Source organism: Ictidomys tridecemlineatus, chromosome 4, assembly GCF_052094955.1.
Source record: "Ictidomys tridecemlineatus isolate mIctTri1 chromosome 4, mIctTri1.hap1, whole genome shotgun sequence".
Taxonomy (NCBI): Eukaryota; Metazoa; Chordata; class Mammalia; order Rodentia; family Sciuridae; genus Ictidomys; species Ictidomys tridecemlineatus.
In genome coordinates this window covers 13693972-13710191 of record NC_135480.1, presented here as the reverse complement: position 1 = coordinate 13710191, position 16220 = coordinate 13693972, and the positions used below count along the sequence as shown (strand labels likewise).

The window sequence follows — 16220 nt, the reverse complement described above, 5'->3', positions numbered from 1 at the left end:
TCACCATCAAGATCCTGTTAGAAGCCCGGGTGTGAATCCCATGGAGACCCACCAACTTAGCTCTTGGGGATGTGTGGAAGACATGTGGCTCTTGGAGAATCATAGCTGTTTGTGTTCATCAGGTGTGGATTCCAATTGCAGCGACATTCCAGGTGTGCTTTCAGAGTGAATTGCTTTCCTCCTTGTCAATGGAGACATCCAGAAACAACCAGGATTTACTTGCTCTGGACAGCTATACACCTGCTGTGTTCTACATCAGAGCCACATCAAGTGTTCAGGCACACGTGGTAACTTAGACCTCAGGGATCTTGATGAAATTTCCATTCCATAATACCACATTGGTCCATTTCATCAATGACATTATTTTGATTGGACCTAGTAAGCAATAAATAGCAAATAAACTAGGATTACTAGGAAAACATGTCAGTGCCAGAGTGTGGAATTCAATGCAAGAAGTTCAGAGGCCTTCTATTCCAAAGAACTTTCTAGGTCTCCAGTGCTGGGGGATATACTGAGATATCTCCTGTAACTCAAGGATAGGTATGGCCTCTGTCTTTTCTCCATACCAAAAAGGGGCACACCACCTGACGGCCCTCTATGGGCTTTAGAATGTACTTATTCTTTGGGTGTGGGATTCTATCGTGTATACCAAGTGATGTGAAAAGCTGCCAGTTTGGAGTGGGGCCCAGATCAAAAGAAGGCTCTCCTAGGGATCCTGTATTCCCAGAGAGCTGTTTTGCCACTTGAGCTAAAAAATCCAGAAGTCAGTGGTCACAGAATTTTTAGCAGAAAGTACAGATGCTGTGGAGATGATGTCACCCTTCTTCCTGAATTGTAGTACACGTTCCTAGGATTTTGAAGTAAAGCCCTGGGATCCTTTAGGATATACTTTCCTTTTAAAACTCGGGTGAGCTTAACCACTATGCCACATCCTCAGTCTCCCCCTTTTTTTTTGAGACAGAGTCTTGCTAACGTGCTGAGGCTGGCTTTGAACTCACAATACTCCTGCCTCAGCCTCCTGAGCCACTGGGGTTGCACACCACCATGCCAAGGTACTTTACTTTTTTTTCAATTTTTTAAAATTTGTTCTAGATAGTTATACATGACAGTAGAATGCATTTTGACACATTTTACACAAACAGAGCACAACTTCTCATTCCTCTGGCAATACATGGTGCAGAGTCACTCCAGTAGTGTAATCATACATGTATATTGAGTAATGATGTCCATCTCATCCCACCATCCTTCTCACCCCACATCTCATCCCCTCCCCTCACTTCCCTCTGCCCAATCCAAAGTTCCTTTATTCTTCCTCAGTCCTCCCCCATTATGGATCAGCATTCGCATATCAGAGAAAATATTCAGCCTTTGGATTTAGGGATTGGCTTCTTTCACTTACCATGATATTCTCCAGCTCTATTCATTTATTTTCAAATGCATAGTTTCATTCTTCTTTAAGGCTGAGTACTTCCTTTTGGCAAACAGAATTTGGTCTGATAATAGACTTTTTAAGATATCGAATACACCAAGTTATGCAGAAACCTAGGCACTTACTAACCGGGTGTCATCTGATTTGTGAAGCCATACAATGCGGTAGGAAAATCGAAGGCTCCATTATCAAATGGAAGTGATTATATATATATATATATATATATATATATATATATATAACTAAAGCAAATGACCCTGAAGGCAAAATTAAGTTACATGAAGCAGTTGCCAAAAGAGCCATGAGCACTACCCCTTCTTCAATGCCCTGTCTCCTTGTAGGTGCTCCTTTTGCCTCACAGTGAATACTCTATAAACAATGGACAAGGGAATGGAAGATTTGGACTGGTTTACAGATGGTTCTCTATGACATGTAGGCACAACCCACAGTGGAAAGCTGCGGCACTAAAGCCTTTTATGAGATGTCACTGAGGGACAGTGGTGAAGGAACTTCAAGTGCAAATCCATTCTGTGAGTCCAAGTCAGTCTTTTCTCAGTGGCTGCTGCTATTGGCCAATAGGCTCATGGACAAAGTGATCATGCTGGCAGGGACGGAGCATATATAAAGGCCACAGCATATATGCTTCCTAGTGGATTGACTGACTGTAGCCCCTGTTCAGTGCTGGATCTGCCAGTTGTGGAAACGGAGTCCCTGATGTGGTACCATCTCTCAGGTTGACCACCCTGTGAATGAGTGGCAAGTTAATTACATTGAAACAAATCCATCGTGGAACTGTGACATTTTGTTCTTACTAGAAAAGAAACTATGAAAAAAGGTTGCCTTCCCTGCACATAATGCTTCTATCATGCCTACTGTACATGGATTACAGAAACCTATATAAAGCACCGTGGCCTTCCACACAGTGAGGATTATCATTAGGTAACTCACTTCACAGAAATGAAGTGGAGCAACAATTCTAGACTCATGGAATTCACTGTTCCATCATGTTCTGCACCATCTTGAAACACTGTCACAAAACAATGGCTGAATGTCCTTTTGAAGTCTCCATTAAACTTCCAGCTGGAGCCACAATTTGGGCTAAGAAAAATCATGCAAGAGGCTCTACATGTTCTGAATCAGCTCCCAACATACGGTCCTATTTATGTAATTGACAGGATTCACGGTTCCAGGAATCAAGGGGTAAAGATGGGAGTGGCATCAATGCTGAAGGGATGGTCTACCAAGAGACACATCAAATGATTGTATTGAATTAGAAGATAAGTTTGCTGTTTGTCCTCCTTGGGTTTATCATACCTTTGAATAGGCCCCTAAATGTTCGCAGTTCTCACTAGTGATTGATCCTGACTACCAGACACTGGACAAATATTTATAATAGAGATAATTATGTGTATGTCTTAAGTACAGGAGATTCTTTAGGGCTTCTCTTACCATTTTCATTCTTGGAAATTCGGGTCAATGGAAGATTAAAACAACTGCAATAATGAATATGTATTAATTTTCCCAAGATGTTGAGGAATAAGAAATAAGAAATCAGATTAACCTACCAGGTAAATAACCATGACCATCCAAGTTGCTTGGTTAAGGAAAAACGCAACAGCAAAATGTGTAGTGGTGATAGGAACTTGAAAGGAAAGTGACCACAACACTCGGAGCAACCAAAAGATCTTTATTGCAGCAGTGCAACAAAGAAAAAAAGAAGGAAGGAAAGAGAGAGAGAAAGAGAGAAAGAAGAGAAGAGATGAACAGGGAGAGAGCAAGAGCAAGAGAGAGACAGAGAGCGCACACAAGAAAGATAAAGAGAGTAAGAGAGAGAGAGAGAGAGAGCAAGAGAGAGAGAGCAAGAGAGAGGGGGGCCTGGCAGGAGGGAGTTTTTATAGCCCAAATCTAATGGGGCCTCTGAGTCTGCAAGCTGCCTTGTTGGCCCAAGGGGGGTTGAGGGCTCAGCCTTGAGCAGGACTTGACACAAACAGGTGATAAAGGACCAGATAGAGGGGGGGTTTGAGTGCGTGGGCTATCTTGCAGCCAACATCTGTTCAGCCTGCCCTGCAGACAACACAGTTCAGCCTGCTCTGCACCCAACAGAACTTACCAATATGAATTTATAGGTAATGACCACTTAGAGAAATTAAGATTATAATTATCATGAGTTTCCTATTCGTTTGGTTTTCAATGTGTGTGTGTGTGTCTGAAAATATTCCTGTGTATGTTCTTCCAATCCATTATTCAATTATCATGAGTGATTGGATGAGTTCACTTTTGAACAGGGTATTTAAGTACTTTATTGTTAACTTTGAAAAAAAGTTTTTGTGAAGGATATCAAGAGTAAGTGTGAACTTTATCAGATTCATTGCATCCTCCAGTGAGGAGAGATCAGTGTGATTTGTAGCCAGGACAGTGACATCACATGAGGCAGAAGAATGTTGCCGCATTCTGGCTGCAGCAAAATAACTGGGGGGGGGGGTGATGAAAAACTTGTGTGGATTGATACAGCAGAAGTAGAAGCCCTTTCTTGTAGGACAACGGAGGTATTTATACATTCCACACAGCTTATCTTAATTAACATAAAATAGATACAGCAGTCAACCAATAAGGAATCTCCACACTTAATGGCTCACTGGCAGTACTTCAAAAACCACTCCCTCTGGCAAAATGCCAGGCGCCATCCAGACTTGTTTACAGACTCTAACATTTCCCCCTTTTGTTTAATTTTTAAAAAACGACCATAGTGGTTTTTACACAAACACCACAAACAATCTGCTACAAGCAGAAGGGGAGGATACAAAATGCCACAATATCAAGCCAATTGATGGCTCCATGCAAGAAGCCCTTGGAAAAATTATACCAGCAATGACACTGTTTGCAAAGATACCGAGTTACAATTTATTGTAGATTACAGTTTGTTGTCTCAGTCCAGGTAAAGCAGTGTCTCAATAGATTAAGTCACAGTCCAGGTAAATCACAGTCCAGGTAAGTTCTGCAGGCAGCTAGCTTAAATCACAGTCCAGGAAAGTTCTGCAGGCAGCTAGCTTGATCCGAAGTCTCGTCAGGTTCTCAGCAACACTGGAAATTCTTCCACCCTCGCCCTCACCGGCACTGGGATGAAGGTAACAACTCCAGCAATCATGCTAAAGAAAATCCTGTAGAATTCCACTAAGAAAACAACCTTCTGAACAATTTAGTACATTATCTCAAGGTTTTTTTTACATTTGAAATAGGCCTTAATAGTGCTCATTACTCACTAGCTTCCAGGGGTGGGAGAACCATTGTAGTTACAGGCCTTGGAAATGATCAAACTTCAGGGACGCCTGTAGCGTCTTCTGCTGCTGTAGCTTCTAGGCAGCCCCAGATGGCCCTGGGTACTGTCCCAGAATTAAATTGCCAAGGGGAAAAGGGAGCAAGAGCCTGGGAGACTGTGCCTCCAGGTCAGGTCTACATTTGGGCTCTAACAGTGGCATTCCGCTCCCTGGGCGGTGGGGGAGGGGAGGTGGGGGGGTGGGAAAGAGCTGGCTGTCCCCACTTGGAAAGTCCTTGCTGCGCCATCACTGGCTCGTGCACGCGGTGGCCACTGCATGGATTCATGCACCCTCCGGTAATGAAAAGTACTCAGTAATAGCCTTTTGCTGCAACTTTTTTTCCTGATAATCCTTCCTCTTCTGAACTTTCTTCTTTCTGACTAGAGTTCCTGGGCTTCCATCAACCCATGCCCTAACTATTCTTGGTTCCACTGGCGTGTCTCTTTCCCTTAGTAATTTACTTCTCACCCCTTCCATATTTTTATCACAAAGACAACACAATACACTGAGACAAAACAAGACACAAACATACTGTACCAATCTTTTCCATTTTCTCAAAATGGCCATGTTTCCTCTCGCTCTATCTAGGGACAAGCAGATTTGCTCCCGTCCTATCTAGGGATGGACAGCTTTTTTCATCACTTACCCCCGAGTGTCCCGGGGCTCCCCATAACAGGCCACCACCTGCCACAGTCCAGCTGCAGCAAAATAACCAGGAGGAGGGGGGGGTGTGACGAGCAACTTGTGTACATTGATACAGCAGGAGTGGGAGCCATTTATTGTAGGACAGGGGTGGTATTTATACATTCCACACAGCTTATCTAATTAACATAAACTAGATACAGCAGTCAAACAATAAGGAATCTCCACACTTAATGGCTCCTTGGCGTTACTTCACAAACCACTCCCTCTGGCAAAATGCCAGGCGCCATCCAGACCTGTTTACAGACTCTAACATTTGCCAGGCACCATCCTGACTTGTTTACAGACTCTAACAGAATGTCTTTATTATTGTCTTTATTTGGAGATTAAGTCTGTTAAAAAGCCCTTTGTAAGTTCCAAGATAACAAAGGACAGACTTGTAACAATTACTTTTTGTGTATCAACTTGGTAGATATTTTTAGATGATGCTAACTTTTAAGCCAGTGAACACTGGGTAGGACAGGTTGCCCTCCAAAACATGGAAGCATGGTTTCACTTATTATTTCCAGCAAACTAACATACAGTAGTAATGTATGATTATGACAAAGAATAAATAAGCCAGATGACAATTTGTATTAGTGTCCAATGGCTGCTGTAACAAATTGCTGCAGACTTGGAGGCTTACAAAGCACATATTGATTTTTTCATGGCTCTGAAAACCAAAGGTCTAAAATTAATCCCAATGAGTAGAAATCAGTGGTGTGACAGAGAGGTGTGGTGTGACACAGAGGGACTGTTTGACAGAGGCACATTCACTCCACAGGTTTTAGGAGTCATTCAATTTCTTACATCTCCCATGCTCCGGGGGTGACTGAAATTCCATGGCTCGTGGCCGTATCATTTTAATGTTGCTTCCATGGTCAGATTGCCAACTCCTTTCTTGTCTGTGGTTAAAGCTTATAACTCTCAGGACGCAGTGGCGCATGCCTTGGGAAGCTGAGGCAGGAGGATTTCGAGTTGCCAGACTCAGCAACTCAGTTAGACACTAAGCAACTCAGTGAGACCCTGTCTCGAAATAAAATATGTAAAAAAAAGCAGGGGGGTGCTGAGGATGTAGTTCAGTGGTTAAGCACCACTGGGTTCAATCCCTAGTACCCCAAACAAAAAAACAAACAAATCTTCTAACTCACTTTCCTAAGGATACATGGCATTGATTTTAGGGCATCCCTTGATAATCCCAATATTTTCTCATTCTTAAAGTCCTTAATCAGATCATTATAGTCCTTCGGGGCCTTGAGAGGTAATATTCTAAGGTTTCAAAAATTAGACTTTGAACCTTTTGGCCCATTTTCGAGACCACCAGAGTGTCATATGTCAATCATGCTATGCTCTATCATTGGAAGTTTTCCATTAATCCAAAATAATTGTAACATTAAATGACCATTGAAACAGTAATTAGACGTACTTCCACTGGGAAAACAGCATCATAAATAGAAGTGCATAGTAGATCTATCCTACAACATTTCACGAGTCCCAGGACCACCATCTTAACCCGCTCAATCCCAGTGATGTTGAAGCCTCCCACTGTGATAGTGATAACAAATGACACATAGAGGCACATTCCTTTGCTATGTGTACTGAACATAGACATTAAGAGTCTTTCTAGTCAGTAGTATAATTTGTGTGCATGAATTTTTAAAAAATAACCAGAAGTGAGGCCTTTAATGCATCTTGTGTTTATGATTTCCTAAATAGTACTTATTTGACATTTTACTTGCCACTTCACGAGACATTACTTCTTACTAAAATTATGAGAGTGTGTAATCAGCTCTCTTAGGAATCCCAGAAAATCACTTTGCGTAAAAGAGAGGAGTGTGAGAACGGGGAGAAATTATAGGAAAAAAAGTTATCTCAGAAAAGCAGAAAATTAGCTATTTCTCTAACAAGGTACTGGATATTTATCTAGAAGGCTTATCTTCTGAAAGACTTGCTCTCACCATCCATGATTCAAAGGCCAACCTATTGGTGCAGTTGAAATCCAAGCTTTATTCATGTGTTCATCCATTTAAAAAAATTCTGTTGATTCTACTAGGAAATTGACTTCTGTTCAGTTACTGATTATCATGTTCGAACAGAAACACAAAGTCACTGATCATGGGTGTTTACCTTTTAGACTGGGAAGATAAATGAGGATTGGGTAAGTGAATATAAGGTGACAAGGGTTCATTAGGTTTGTGAAGAATGATATAGGATAAGGGGACATTTCCTATAGTAAATGGAAAATGAGTGTTTTATATAGATTGACAGGACACATGATAGGTTAATATTTCACAGAATATCTGAATGGAATAAGACTATTTCTCACAGGAAAAAGAACATACAAAGGTCCTTATATCATTGGAGTTGTAAAAAAAAAATACAGAGAAAAAAATTACTGAGCATAGAGTGACATAAAAGACTGGGGAAGTGACAATAGAGAGTATAGCTCAATAAGTAAAGAATGAATGGTCAGTATTGACAATTTCAAAGCATTTCTGGAAATAAAAAGAGAAAGGCAAAGCTCAGTGGCACACACCTATAATCCCAGTGGCTCAGGAGTCTGAGGCAGGAAGATTGCAAGTTCAAAGCCAGCCTTAGCAAAAGTGAGGTGCTAAGCAACTCAGTGAGATCCTATGTCTAATAAAATACAAAACTGGGCTGGAGATTTGGCTTGGGGTTGAGTGTCCCTGAGTTCAATCCCAGGTACCCCCCAAAAATAAATAAAATAAAAAAATTTAAAAAAATTACATCAGTGGTTTATCATGGTAAATTTTAAGTAGTCTGAATAATAATACATAATACATTTAAATTGCTATGATTTCCCTCAGTAGTTTTGGTAATTTCGTTATTTTATGCCTATGATTATTAGAACATGAATATGATGATTGTACAAAATGTCTCAAACAGAAATATTAATTCACCCAAAGATGCCAGAATTATATATCTATTTTTAAAAAGTTCAAGAAAGCATAACTTTCATTTCATAGTACATCATGTTTTTCCTCAAATGAGAGCTTTTCAAAATATAAAGAAAGAAAAATTAATTAGATTTTAATTTATATTTTCATAACCAAATTAAATACTAAATGGGGATTGCTAAACCCTGCTCTTATAATTCAGGGCCCTCTAGTGAAACAAAACCAATAGTATATAGAAATGTCTAAGAGAAGATTTTTTATGGGTATGAGCTCTTGTGATTATGGAAACTGAGCAGACCCATGATTTTCTGTCTACAAGACAGAGAACCAGGAATGATGAAGAGGGCAAGGTGTGTCTAGTGTGTCTAGTGGAGAACAAGAACCTGAGACCCAGTATCTCTGAGGTTCAGGGTGAGAGAGACAATGCCTCTGTCCAAAGATAGAGAGGGAGAGGGAAAAAGGGAGAGAAAGAATTTATCCTTCTCTTACCTTTATTTTTCTATTCAGGTGAGCTCTTGATGAATTGGATGATAGCCACCCTACTGACAAGTCGACTGACTCAAAGTTCTCTCTTTGGCAAACAACCTCAGAGAAACACACAGAGAAATGCTTCCCCAGCTCTCTGGATATTCCTAGTATGGTCAAATTTACACAAAAGTAACTACCACAGTAGCCACATTATGTTTATTCTGGCAATGGGCCACGTTCTGTTCATGGGCTTCCTCTCTGCTTATTTTACATATATTCATAGTGACACAGTTTGAAAAATCAGAGGAAACATTAAATTATCAATTTCTTCAATAAGCAAATGCCATGATACCACTCACAATACCACTCAGCTGTTGTGTTTCCATACATTTCCCTTTCACCAGGCAGTAGATTTTGCAGTGGAAAATGTGTCACTTCAGGAAAGTGCACTCAGTGCAGGTTTTAATAAATGACACAGTACATTCAGGAGATCAGAGAAGAGGGAATGCAGGCCCTGCTCATCTCAAAGAGTGAAGGTCAGAATCTTATGGATTATTTTCCTTCCAGAAGAATTTTTGAGAATGCACTCTTGACCTCCAAGTTCCTGAGGCTGTAGACCACAGGGTTCAGCATGGGGATGACCATGGTGTAGAACACAGATGCAAGTTTGTCTGTGTCCATGGAGTGACTGGAGCTGGGCTGTAAGTACATGAAGATTAGAGTCCCATAGAAGATGGAGACTGCAGTAAAATGGTAGGCACAGGTGGAGAGAGCCTTCCTATGTCCTGCACCTGAGCGCATCTTTAGGATGGTGATAAAAATGAATATGTAGGATATAAAGATAATGAAGAGAGCAAAAAAGATATTAAAGCTGGCGACATAAATGAGAACCAGTTCGCTAACATGTCTATCAGAGCAAGAGAGAACCATGACTGCTGGAACATCACAGAAAAAGTGATGGACCACGTGAGACATACAGAAGGAGAGACTGAACGTGTTCCCAATGTAGATGGAGGCATTCAGGAAACCACAGACATAGCAGCCTATGACCAGATATGCACACACACTTGTGGTCATGGTGGTGGTGTAGCGCAGGGGCTTGCACACTGCTGCATAGCGATCATAAGCCATTGAGGCCAAGAGGTAATTTTCCACAGTACCAAAGGCTCCAAAAAAGAACATCTGAGCAGCACAAGCATGGTAGGAGATGACATCATCTCCAGGAAAGAGCCCAGCCATGAACTTGGGAGTGACAGCTGGAGAGTAGCACAAGTCCACCAGAGACAGGTTACCTAGGAAAAAGTACATGGGAGTGTGGAGACGGGAGTCCAGGAGAATCAACAGGATCATCCCCAGGTTACCAACCAGAGTGATGGTGTAGATAAGGAGGAAGGTCACAAAGAGGGGAAGCTGCAGACCTGGGTCCTTGGTCAGTCCCAGCAGGATGAAGTGGGTCATTTCTGTCTTGTTCTCCATTTACATTGTCTGGAAATCTCTAGATGTTCTACAGCTATGAGGGGAAAAAAGCACAGAATGATAAAGAATTTCAATTGAAAAGGAAAAGTATAATTTCAAGGCATATTCTTTTATTGTATTCTTTCATTATAGTAACAACCTGTACTTTGAGATTTTCCAGAAAAAGCATAGGCTTTTGAAAATCAAATTTAGTGCTGTATGAAAGTCTAGAGTTACATACTGTGGAATCAGGAATCATAATGACTCAGAGCCCAATTTTAAATTTTTACATATTTATTATCTGAGATGTAAAATATTTAATAACAATAAAAAGGATGTATGTGGCTGAAGCTATCTGTTGGTTCACTTCTTCTGGGCTCAGTGAAAGGTGAGTTTCCATATCACTCACCCACTAAGAACTGCTATGGAAAATGTAAATGTGCATTCACACTCTCCTCTCCGTGGTGAGTTTGATTTTTTTTTGTTACATTCATGTAAATATTTGCCAGCAGATGTTGAGAAATATTAATAGTTGCATAATTATTAATTGATAATTTCTGCTCTGGTCCCAGACCAACCTTTAACTCATGCTGATTGGTTCCTATATGTAACAGGCTATATTGAATTTAAATCAAATTGAAATTTGACTCAGGTTATCATTATGCCTTGTCTCCTTTGATTCAAATTCAGTGTTTGGGATTTCATAATGAACTGAGTCCCTACAAGTTTGTCTCTTGCTGGAGGTACAAGAAAGAAGCAAAGAAAAACCCTGAAGTTCAATGATCCTTCTTTCAATGACAGAATGGTCTGAAATGAATTAAAAACATCTGAATTCCACTCCAAGCTTTTCCCCATAGTCTCATGCTTATTATCATCCGTGCATCTACACACATTGACTGTGATGGCAGAAAGCATACAATTTAACCTATGTTGAAGAAGGGTTTATCTCTTGAACCAGCACGGCATGTCTCTATTCATAGTAGATGTGGTAGGACAACCAGCATGGTGAGAACATGTTTGGCCTGCAGAGGAAATTGTGAGAGAAGTCATATAACCTCATGGAGCAGAGAAAGAGCGTAGATTCCTAGAAGAAATTCACATCAGACTTACCATTGATCACACAGAATTCACTGGTCCCAGACCAGCTCCACTGAGCATCCTGTTTCCATCTGCAAGATAAAAAAGTTAATGAGACCTTCTTAGTGAAACTAATATTAAAGAAAAGTCATGCGATCTACCTGTGAGAATTAAAGATGGTAATATCTAAAGGAGGATAAAGTGCAGGTAGTGGAGCACAGCCTCAGGGGTACTAGCCATGGTGTTGTTATTGGGTCGGGAACATGTCTTTTTGTGGGTTTGATCAGCATGCTTGTTGTCATTCAGGGCTTGAGTCTGGAGTTTGGATTGAAACCTCTCTTCCCAAAGGGCCTTTGTTCCTGTGCTAGGACCAGTGAGATTCTCTGCCCCCCAATGTTTTTCAGTCTTTCTCTGCCCCAGCATATGAGTACTGCTGCTGCAATACTATGTGGGTCAATTTTTCTGGAAATTTCTTCCTTGAAATCCATAGTTTCGTTGAAATAAAAGAGTCCATTTCTCTTAAATCTCATTCTCTCATACTGTCATTCCATAGCCACATTATAGAGACCCAGGGTTGAAAGTTCCCAGTTGATGGGTTATTTTTAGCTTTATATTGGTGCAAGTTCAATATTATACAATATTTTATTTGAATAGGTCCTTGAGTAGTAAAAATATATTTTCCAATTATTTATTTGAATTAAAATTTTTAAAAAATGTTCATGCAAACTAACTAGTACCCCTTACCAGTTTTCTCCTCAGACTTTTGCAGCTTCGGTCCATAAGTCTGCTCCATGAAGATACTTAGTTGAAAATGTTAAACATGATCACTTTCAGCATGTGCTATTCTACAGCAAATGGCAAGAGATTTACAAATAAATTATGCTAGTGTGATCATGTCAATGGTAGATTGTATAAAACTGTTACTTCAATAAGTAGATTGAGAATTTGAGACATTGTGTGATGTTCTAAAATTATTTATGAGAAAGACTCAAGACTTGCAATTAAAGCCACATCAGAGAATAAGCCTGAGACAATGTTAAAAGAGCTCAAATGCAGTTCATATCTCAATATTTCAGTTAGAATCCTTTTGCAATTTAAAGAAGAATCATCTCATTATTCTTGGTTGGTTGTTTGTATTTTAACCTCTAATGAGATACAAATCTATAGTAAATAAGTTAATGTCTTCCTATAATCCACCAAGGTAACATCTTTTATTATTTTCAGTTTGGGGGAAAGAAGTATGCTTTTTTATGAATCACAAATTTCTTATAATAGATATTTTGACATATATACTGTGGAGTTGTTCATCATTTTAGATACATTTTGAAAGCTTCTCTTTTTTTTCAAATAACTCATATTCGGTATAGCTACCCCACTGCTTTTGCATGAATTACACTTCTCACTTAAACATTTATGGAATATATAAGCTTACCAGTTTACTGGACTTATAAGATCAGTCAATTCAAAATAGCTCATCTTAAATCATAATATCAACAATGGAATAGTGCATAAATGCTGTTAGAAGATAGATGTCTCTTTCTAGGGTAGTGGTCCAAAGTTTTCAACTTCTCTAAGAGATTCATAAAAAGAAGAGAATACTATTCTGTATCTTGGAAGGAACACTTTATTAGTAAAATAAAAATGAAACATTGTCTCACACTATTCATAGCTAGTGTCTATTCATAACAAATAAGACAAGCCTTCAATGCACCTAATGAAGAGGGTATCATTTAAAAGCCAACCAATATGATTACTAACTATGAGTGTTTTCCCTGACCATGGCTGAGGGTCATAGCAAATCTTCAGGTCAAAGAAGGCCTGAGCATGATGATCATTCAGATGACAAAACAGTGTCCGATGGCCGTGGTATACAGCATGTAGTGTGTTCCTTTTCAAACAGTGAAGTTGAGGCATTGGGATTTCAGAGGCAAACACATGGAGATCTGGAGAGAATTATGGAAACTTGGAGATCTCTGGAGATTTCTCCTGTGAGACTAACTACAGCTCCTGATCCTACTTTGGCAGGGAAGAAGCAATTAAACTGCCTGTAGGGATCAAGATGGTTAGTACATTTTTAATATAGAAATGTATTTCAACTGATAAATGACAACATGAAAGTTATATGGATGAGAAACCATGAGATGTTTTTATGCGTTAATACACTGTGCAATGTTTCATCAGGTTAAAAATGACTGTCTCTTCAGACACTCATCATTTCCTTATAGTAAAAACACTAATATTCCTTTCTTTTGCCCTTTTGAAGGAAACAGTACGTAAGTATTACATAGTCATTCTATTACACAATGGCACACGAGAACTTCTTGCTCCTGTATAACTGTGAATTAGGGCTCAACAGTCAATCATTCCCCATTCCTCCTTCCTTCCTACTCTTTCTAGACTCTTGTAACCATTATTCAATTCCCAACTTCAATGAGATCAAAATTTCTACATTCCACATATGGGGGAGATCATTCAATAATTGTCTTTTTAGCCTGGTTTATTTCACTTAACACGATGACCCTAAGTTCAGTTGATATTGTCACAAATGATAGGATTCCATTCTTTTTTATGACTGACTAGCATCCTTGGTGGAATTGCACCATGTTCTATCTATTCATCATTTGAGGGATACTGGGGTATTTTCCTTTCCTCAGCTGCCGCAAGCCACCCAGCAGGGCAGATGTCTCTTTGACACACTGATTCCATTTCCTTGGAATTATTCTCAGTAGGGAGATTAGAGGATCATGTGATAGCTCTATTCTTAGTTTTATGAGGAACCTCCACACAGCTTTCTATCCTGGCTGTGCTAATGTACCTTCCCAACAACAATGTGCAGGGTTCCCCTTCTCCAGAACTTGTTAGTACTAGCTATCTCTGTTCTTTATGATAAAGCCATTCTTACTACTGTGAGGTGATTTTATTTTTGTTTCTTTGGTGCCTGGGATTGAACCCAGGGGCACTCAATCACTAAACCACATCTCCAACCCTTTTTTTTTTAAATTTTGAGATAGGGTCTTGTTAAATTGCTTAGGCCCTCGCTGAATGACTGAGGCTGGCTTTGAACTTGCAATCCTCCTGCCTCAGCCTCCAGAGCTGCTGGGATTACAGGTTTGTGCATCATGCCAGATTTACTGTGATATAAACATGAATGTCCTTGATGATTAGTGATGTGGCGTGTTTTTTCATGAACCACTTGGCCATTATATGTATGTCTCTTTTTAGAAATGTCAATTGAAGTCCATTTCCCATTGTTAATAGGATTGTTTTCCTTCTTTCTTACTTTCTTTTCTATTCTTTTTTCCCCTCTCTTAAGATTTGGAGTTGTTTTTGTATTCTAGATATCAACCCTTTCAGATGTATTGTTTTGAAATATTTTCATTCATCGTGTAGTTTGTCTCTTCAGTATGTTGACTTTTGCTTTGTAGAAGTTTTTTGATTTTATACAATTCCCTTTGTCTGTTTTGCTTATGTTTCCTATGCATTTCTTCTCCCAAAAGATGTTTGCCCCTTTCAAGGTATTGAAGCATATCTGCTGTTTGTTTTTATTCAAATAATGCCATTGTTTCAGGGATTACATGTAAATATTTCATGCATATTGAGTTGATTGTTTGAAACCATTAGTTTAGTCCTGGTCTAGCTTCATCATTGTGTATGGGGTAGACAATTTTTCCGGTTCCATTTATTGAAATGACTGCTTTCCCCAGTCAGTGGTCTCAGCACCTTGTCAAAACTCAGTTGGCTAAAATGTGTGGTTTACTTCTAGGCTCTTCTGTTTCATTTCCCCAGTCTACATATCTGCATGTTGTTGGAGCACTACTTCGTACAGTATTTTGCAGTCAGGTAGTTTAATGCCTCCTGCTTCGATGATTTTGCTCAAGATGATTTGCGTATTTTTTTCTCATTCCATTAAATTTTTAGAATTTGCTGTTGTTTTAGTTCTTTGAAGAACGTCATTGGTATTTTGTCTGGGTACCAGGGATTGACCTCAGGGGAACTCAACCACTGAGCCTCATCTCCAGCCCAACTTTGTATTTTATTTAGAGACAGGGCCTCACTGAGTGGCTTAGCGCTTCACTGTTGCTGAGGCTGGACTTGCAGTCCTCCTGCCTCAGCCTCCTGAGCTGCTGGGATTACAGGCATGTGTCACCACACCCAGTGTCATTGGTGTTTCAAAAGGATTTGCCCTGATTCTGTAGACTGATTTGGGTAAGATGGACTATTTAACAATATGAATTCTTTCAATCCTTGAAAATAAAATGTATCTTGATTTTTTTGGTCCTGTTCTCATCAACATTTTGTCACTTTCATTGTTTTTTTCTTTAAGTGATCAAGAAAACAATCCCATTTACATTAGTTACAAAATAAAATACCCAAGTAATAAATTTAAGCAAAGAAGTGAAAGATTTTTTTCTTGCATCAGCTGCTCTCTCTGGGTTTCATGTTGTGGCCTCCAGACTGGGAAATATTGCTCCATCAGTTCTCCTGGGTTTAGATGCTGGCCACTCTGCAGTTTGAACTTGCCAACATCCACGATTGCATGAGTCAATTTCTAGTAGTAAATCTCCCTGTTTCTCTCTTTCTCTGTCTCTCTCACTCTCTCTATATAAATACATGAACACATAGATACAGATACATGCATCTTATTGGTTTTGTTTCAATTGATAATCCTGAATAATACAACTTTAAGAAAACTCATGCGAAAATTTTAAAATGGGAATCAAAAGGTACACAACAATATGAATATTCATTTTTTAAAACGAAGACAAAACAAGAATTGAGGAACAAAATCCATAATATGAGGCAAAAGCAAATAGCAAAATGGCCAAAGCCAGTCCTTTTTATCATTAATTAGAAAATTATATGTAAATTGAACTCTCA

General features: G+C 39.5%; 1 protein-coding gene across 1 annotated transcript; it reads right to left on the bottom strand.

Moving 5' to 3' along the window:
- Positions 1 to 9362: 9362 nt before the first annotated feature.
- On the bottom strand, positions 9363 to 10286 carry LOC101963252 (olfactory receptor 5B3-like). Its single transcript, XM_078045007.1, has one exon. The coding sequence runs from the start codon at positions 10284 to 10286 to the stop codon at positions 9363 to 9365; it is 924 nt and encodes a 307-aa protein (XP_077901133.1).
- Between the last annotated feature and the right edge of the window lie 5934 nt (positions 10287 to 16220).

Bases quoted from the DNA above. Each gene is read 5' to 3' on its own strand.
- LOC101963252 (XM_078045007.1), bottom strand. From the start codon at position 10,286: ATGGAGAACAAGACAGAAATGACCCACTTCATCCTGCTGGGACTGACC.